This window comes from Stigmatopora argus, chromosome 8, assembly GCF_051989625.1.
Source record: "Stigmatopora argus isolate UIUO_Sarg chromosome 8, RoL_Sarg_1.0, whole genome shotgun sequence".
NCBI lineage: Eukaryota > Metazoa > Chordata > Actinopteri > Syngnathiformes > Syngnathidae > Stigmatopora > Stigmatopora argus.
Window position 1 is genome coordinate 15,530,620 of NC_135394.1, and position 6,002 is coordinate 15,536,621.

Below are 6,002 nucleotides of genomic sequence, written 5' to 3' on the forward strand. Positions count from 1 at the left end.
TTTTAATTGTGTTTAAGGGAACTGGTGATTTTGAAATCAAAGCAAGATGTTGAAAGAGCAAATCTGGATTTGTTTTTACGAAAAAAAGCCTTACTATACTATGTCATCTTTTTACGAAAAAAAGCTTTAGTATACTATTTCATTTTTTTACCAAAAAAAAGCCTTACTATACTATGTCATTTTTTACGAAAAAAAAGCCTTACTATACTATGTCGTTTTTTACCAAAAAAGCCTTACTATTCTATGTTGTTGTTTTTACCAAAAAAAGCCTTACTATACCATGTCGTTTTTTTACGAAAAAAGCCTTACTATACTAAGTCGTTTTTTTAACCAAAAAAGCCTTACTATACTATGTCCTTTTTTTTTAAGAAAAAAAACCTTACTATACTATGTCCTTTTTTTAAAGAAAAAAAAACCTTACTATACTATATCGTTTTTAAGAAAAAAAGCCTCACTATACTATGTCGTTTTTTACGAAAAAAAGCCTTACTATACTATGTCGTTTTTTTACAAAAAAAAGCCTTACTATACTAAGTCGCTTTTTTACCAAAAAAGCCTTACTATACTATGTCGTTTTTTGCGAAAAAAAAGCCTTACTATACTATGTCCTTTTTTAAAGAAAAAAACCTTACTATACTATGTCCTTTTTGAGGGAAAAAAAGCCTTACTATACTATATCGTTTTTTAAGAAAAAAAAGCCTTACTATACTATATCGTTTTTTAAGAAAAAAAAGCCTTGCTATACTATGTTGTTTTTACGAGAGAGAAAAAGCCTTACTATACTATGACGTTTTTTACGAAAAAGCCCCACTAAACTATGTCGTTTTTTAAAGAAAAATAAGCCTCACTATACTATGTCGTTTAAAAAAAAAAAAAGCCTTACTATACTATGTCGTTTTTTACGAAAAAAGCCTTACTATATACTATGTTGTTGTTGTTTTTTACAAAAAAAGCCTTACTATACTATGTCGTCTTTTTTTTTTTTACAAAAAAAAAGCCTTACTTTTTTGCACTAGTGACTCACCTGCGAGTGGACGGCCTTGTGTTGCTCCAGACTGACAGCGTGTCCAAAGGTTTTGCTGCAGGTGCCGCAAGCGAAGGGCCGGCTGCCGCTGTGGGACCTGCGGACGTGCACCTCCAGCCCGTGCGGCGTGGAAAACACCTGAAAGCACATGATTGAGACCACCACCACCGTACATGTCAACTCCTGCGCTTTGCCCGGATTTTCCACAGGATTTTCAAACGTCTATCAAATTTTGCTACCCAAACTAATAAACGCCTCGATCAATTAATGCCATTTTGTCAGATTTTGCTTACACTACTTTTGTAGCAGAGGCAGTCCTGGCTCATTTTTGGCGCCCTGGGTCGCTCTCCCAAAAAAGATGGGATTTTTATTTATTTATTTATTAAAGACACGTGCGCATGCGCAGAACCATAACCATGTCTAATGGGTAGCAAAATATGGCAGAACAATGGCGTAAAGTGAACGTATATATTGTAGCGTCTACAAGGACATCGCTAACTTGGTTAGGCTTTTCGAAAGTTTATTTCCACTAGAGCACAAAGATGAAGAAATTGACCAATCGACGCTAACAAAACGAAACCAAAACAAGACCTTTTCCTTTTTTTACAGCTCCCGGAAACTCGCCGCACGTCTCTCTCCAATCAGTGACGCGGTACGTTTAAAGACAGCATGTAAATTTGTAAAAGTATGTTTCCAGCCTGAACAATTACAGCGCTAATATTCTCTTTAGCAAACAATGTTACCTGTAAGAATAGAGAATAATAAAATTGCTCGATAGATACGAAATCCTATTAACCCTTATTTTGCAATATTCCTTGCCTAGTGTGTCGCAACCACACAATATAGTATTAAATTTTAATTTAAAAGATTATGGACTAAGAAAAAAAACGTTTATGTTTTACACACACACTTGAATGCGCATTTCTATTTTAAAAAAGTTCGTTACGTTTTTTTTTTATTTTTATAACGCAATCCTTATGTAAAAGTATTGGCCATTTTAGAAGGACATACGTCACTATTTGTAAATTGTAAAAAAAAAAAATTAAAAAAAATCTGGCAAAGCTCTCACACCGCTTCCGCAAATTAGCACCTGAATGCAATCAACTGATTACCCTTGCAAATGCTGTCCTCCCTTTCGGCCTGAATGGAAAGCTACGCCGTTGTGAGGACCGCTTTTATTAAAACAATTATACACGTAAGCCTCACCTTGCTGCATTTGACGCATTTGTAGGCACCGCTCAACATCAGAAGATCCGGCGGAGCCCCAGCGGCGTCGTGGAAGAGGAGCGAGGCGGCGTGGCGACCGTAGGACGGCGACGTCGGCAGCGTTTCCTGCGGGTAGGCGACCGAGTGCTGCGGTCGGAGGGGCCGCTCCGCGTAGAAGCCGTGCGGGAGGGGGGCCGGCGCGGGGTAGAGGCTCCCTCCCGGGTAGCCGCTCCAGTCATAGGGCCGGAAGGGAATTGAGAAGGCGGCCGGCACGTCGTCGGGCAAAGGGGGAGAGAGGGATTTCAGCGAGTCTACTGGGAGAAAAACGGGGTAGCCATGTGAATGGGAATCCCCCCAGTTCGTGGATTAATAGTGGAGGATCACTAGGAGACGCATCGGACGTCAATGGCAACGAGTTTATCAATATAGTAGGCGTCCAATCCGTTTCAAGTTGGGGGGAACCGCTATTCATTTGCTGCCATTCTCCCATTTCAAATAGATTGAATAGCACCATACCTGTCAACCTCTGCCGATAACTGCCCTTATAAATGATTATGATTCCCCTTACAAACCCCCCAAAAAACCTTACAAACACCGTACGAGTCGTACGGTGTTTGTAAGGTTTTTTGGGGGGTTTGTAAGGGGAATCATAATCATTTATAAGGGCAGTTATCGGCAGAGGTTGACAGGTATGTAGCACCAAAACATTTTTTCAAGACAGCGATTAAATCGGTGACGAATTCATATGTGAGATGTTAAAATAAATTGATTAATTTGAGGGTTTTATTTTGGCGACCAATCTGCAAATTCCAATTTTTTCGCTAGTTCGAATAGCACCGAAACATTAGAGAGCGATGTCATCTGTCCAATGACGTCAGATGGGGAAAAAAACAACCCTTGTGAAAAGCTAAAATTCATTGACAAAAGTGCCTATTTTGACATGATTTTAACCAAATATTTGCTTTTACCTGGCGAAGCGGACGGAGATGGCGGCCTCCAGAAGCCCCCGTAGTCCGGCGAAGGTGCGCTGCTCGGCGGGGATGCCCGCGATGTGTCCGGGGCCGGGACCAGGCGGCCCGGGGAGAGGCGCGATGTGTCCCCGGTCAGCGCGGCCTCCTGGCGGGGAAAGCTCCACGACAGCCCGCTCGCTTGTGGTGGAGGAAGAAGAGGAGGACAGCCACTGCCATCACTCCACGGACCTACGCAGTTAATATTATGTGAACGGTAAGGCAGATTATTCATAGCATAGACTAATTTTAAGGTCAAAATATTTTTTTTTCTAAAATGACATTTAAAACTGTAATATCACTACGAAAAAACTGAGTCTCCCCTTAAAGTTATGCTTTTGTAGTTTGGAAATTCGATCGTCCACATGATTAAAATTATAATACGTAAACATGCACTCATAAATATTTATTTTAAAAAAATGTTTCGGTATTAATTTGTATGAACGAAAATGCCCATTCTTAAAAAATATGGTTGTATTTGTAATGTATGTAAAAATTGCAGTCAAATTCCAAAATTGGCCACAGTTGGGATTTGAAAATGTTGTTTAAAAAAAGTAAACAAAATATGAAGAGACTCAATCACCCTTATATTTTGCTAACTATAAAACTGTTTTCCTATTTCAATAACTGTCTAAAAAAAGCAACACTCATCATAGTAGTAAACATATCCAGTAAAATATCTAACAAAATGCTCCATTTATAAACAGAAAATCTGTCATCCACGATTATCAGTCAAAAAAAATAACAAACTGCATTTAATTTGAAAAGTTTCACAGGAAACCGTCCAAAAATCCTCACACCGTCCCCTTAAAACCATGTTCAATTCAATTTTCTCCCCTAAAATATGATTTTTTTTTTTTAATGCTGTAATTTTTATTACCTGTTTGGTCTTGCAAAGTTCTCGGCTGATGATAAGTGCGAGCCCGCTTGCTCTTGACCAAAAAGGAGCGAGGCATCTTCGGCTTTCTTCTTCTTCTTCTAATTCTCTCCTCGTCTTTCCCCAGCGGTCCGCCTTTCAAGGGCAAGCCGCCGCGCGGCTCTGCGCATGCGCTACGCCAGGTGTCACGCGGACAGGTGACGGCGAGGAAGACCACGATGAAGAGGAAATCCCCGCGGGCGCTTTGCTTCTCTGTGAGTGACAAAAACAGCTTTATTTGGATTGTGGTTAGTGTAAATAGGAGGAGGAGGGGCATGGGGGCTTTTTTAGTGTAGATCTGAGGGAAGTTAGACCAGATTGAAATTTTCCAAAACTTTATCAGTCGTTTGTGCTGCAGAAATGTTATTTTCGTGCAATGGCCATATTTAAGATTAGAATGATTATTTATTTAATTTCGTGACGTCATCACACACCACTTCCAATTTTCTTCCAACGTCTGTACTGCTAAAAAAAATCGTGTGCTATTATGGATTTGATGTTATTAACGTAGATTTAATATCGCGACAGACTCACACAACGTACAATATAGTATAAAGTTAATAAAATTAATTTGTACTATTGATTTATTTTAGACGTTAACAAGAGTCTTAATGTCGTGACGATTTGCAACACACGCACGCACACACGCACGTACACACGTATGCCACAAAGCTAATATTATTTTTTTTGTATATATAAATATAATGATAGTTTCTTTAGTTTAGGTCTATTTGGGCTTTTAAAATGTTCGTTTGTATCCTTAGAGTTCTTGAGATATTATGGAATATATTTTTTATGACGAGAACACACACACACACACACACAAGGTCCGATTTGATGTTATTAAAGATGGGCGTGGCTAAGACTATCATGCGAATTTTTTTGCAGCACAAACGACTGATTTGGGTTTTTTGGGGGGGGGGTTATTTGAAAATTGGCAGTGTGATTCAACTTTACGCTGAGTCGAAGCGCGTGCACGCCGCGCGTTCTCGCGCGTCGCCAATCAGAAAGAGCAGAATCGCGACAGGATGCGAGTGGGGACGCGTGCCCGAGCTCGATTAGACTTCCGCTCAGCGAGACGCCCGCAGATAGGACGGATAATGGGAAGGAAAAATAACAGGCACGCGCACTTGGGTTCCTGCCTTCGAGGATGAGCGCACGGGCACGCGCACAATAGATATGATGTCAAATGAGCAGGGAAGGCAAAACTTTGGATATAGGACATTTAAATTTAAAAAAACTAACATTATTTTTTCTTTCAATGCGATAAGAAAAAGGCAGTAAATATGTATCATTTATGTATTTTGCAATATTTTTAAAAAAGTACAGCAAAGATATTTTTATCTGCTGTTTAAAATTAGAATAAAATGATTAAAATCGATTTTAATACAGAGTGTGATATAATGGTACTTTCTTTTGGAAAAAAAGCAAAGTAAGTATTTGTTTTTTTAAATAGTAAAACTAATACAAATTGTCCCAATAGATTCTTTCAGTCGGAATGGATTGGACGTTTCAGTGACAATGGAAACCAAGCCAGTCCTCCCAGTTGAAGTCATTTGGTCAGCTATCCTTGTTAATGGTAAGCTATGAGTTACGTAACTGTCTATATTTGTTGAACTTTAGCAATCTTACGTTTTTTTTTCGACGTGCAAGATTTTGCATCTTGTAAATCATCATGCGTGTGGGAAAAAAAAACGTGTAAAATTTTACATTGGTAAATCACAGCTGACATCTATAGTCTCCTTATCTTTTTTTCTGTGGTTTTTACAGCTCAAAATCATCAGCGGCACTCGGATCGCTTCCTGCGTACTCATCCGCCATCTTATGAGATGAAGAAAAAAACATCAAA

The 6,002-nt window shown here is 39.2% G+C and overlaps 2 protein-coding genes and 1 long non-coding RNA gene across 7 annotated transcripts in view; 2 read left to right on the top strand and 1 right to left on the bottom strand.

Moving 5' to 3' along the window:
* The window catches only part of c8h1orf146 (chromosome 8 C1orf146 homolog), a 27,028-nt gene extending 25,847 nt beyond the window's left edge, over nucleotides 1-1,181 (top strand). The window contains exon 10 of one of the 3 annotated variants that reach the window (XR_013301334.1): nucleotides 1,017-1,161. Coding sequence is in view for 1 of the 3 variants with exons in the window: in XM_077607248.1 (XP_077463374.1) it covers nucleotides 1,017-1,059 (43 nt within the window). In the remaining 2 variants the exon portion in view is untranslated. Of the gene's footprint in view, nucleotides 1-1,016 lie in introns of all 3 variants that reach the window. The other 2 variants (XR_013301335.1, XM_077607248.1) reach the window with 2 other exon arrangements.
* LOC144078833 (zinc finger protein Gfi-1-like) overlaps nucleotides 1-4,351 on the bottom strand; it is a 5,276-nt gene extending 925 nt beyond the window's left edge. Inside the window, exons 1-4 of one of the 2 annotated variants that reach the window (XM_077607235.1) lie at nucleotides 4,118-4,351; nucleotides 3,199-3,429; nucleotides 2,231-2,541; nucleotides 1,025-1,162 (exon numbers count right to left, since the gene is read on the bottom strand). In XM_077607235.1, coding sequence (XP_077463361.1) covers nucleotides 1,025-1,162; nucleotides 2,231-2,541; nucleotides 3,199-3,429; nucleotides 4,118-4,193 — 756 coding nt within the window. In that variant the 5' untranslated portion in view covers nucleotides 4,194-4,351. Of the gene's footprint in view, nucleotides 1-1,024; nucleotides 1,163-2,230; nucleotides 2,545-3,198; nucleotides 3,430-4,117 lie in introns of both variants that reach the window. The other variant, XM_077607234.1, reaches the window with a different exon arrangement.
* On the top strand, nucleotides 1,413-5,730 carry LOC144078846 (uncharacterized). Of its 2 annotated transcripts, XR_013301337.1 has the most exons (5): nucleotides 1,413-1,676; nucleotides 2,256-2,362; nucleotides 3,208-3,454; nucleotides 4,242-4,368; nucleotides 5,637-5,730. It is a non-coding gene; the product is annotated as an uncharacterized LOC144078846 (long non-coding RNA). The 2 variants fall into 2 exon arrangements; XR_013301336.1 differs by lacking the exon at nucleotides 1,413-1,676 and having other exon boundaries at nucleotides 1,989-2,362.
* Nucleotides 5,731-6,002: the final 272 nt, after the last annotated feature.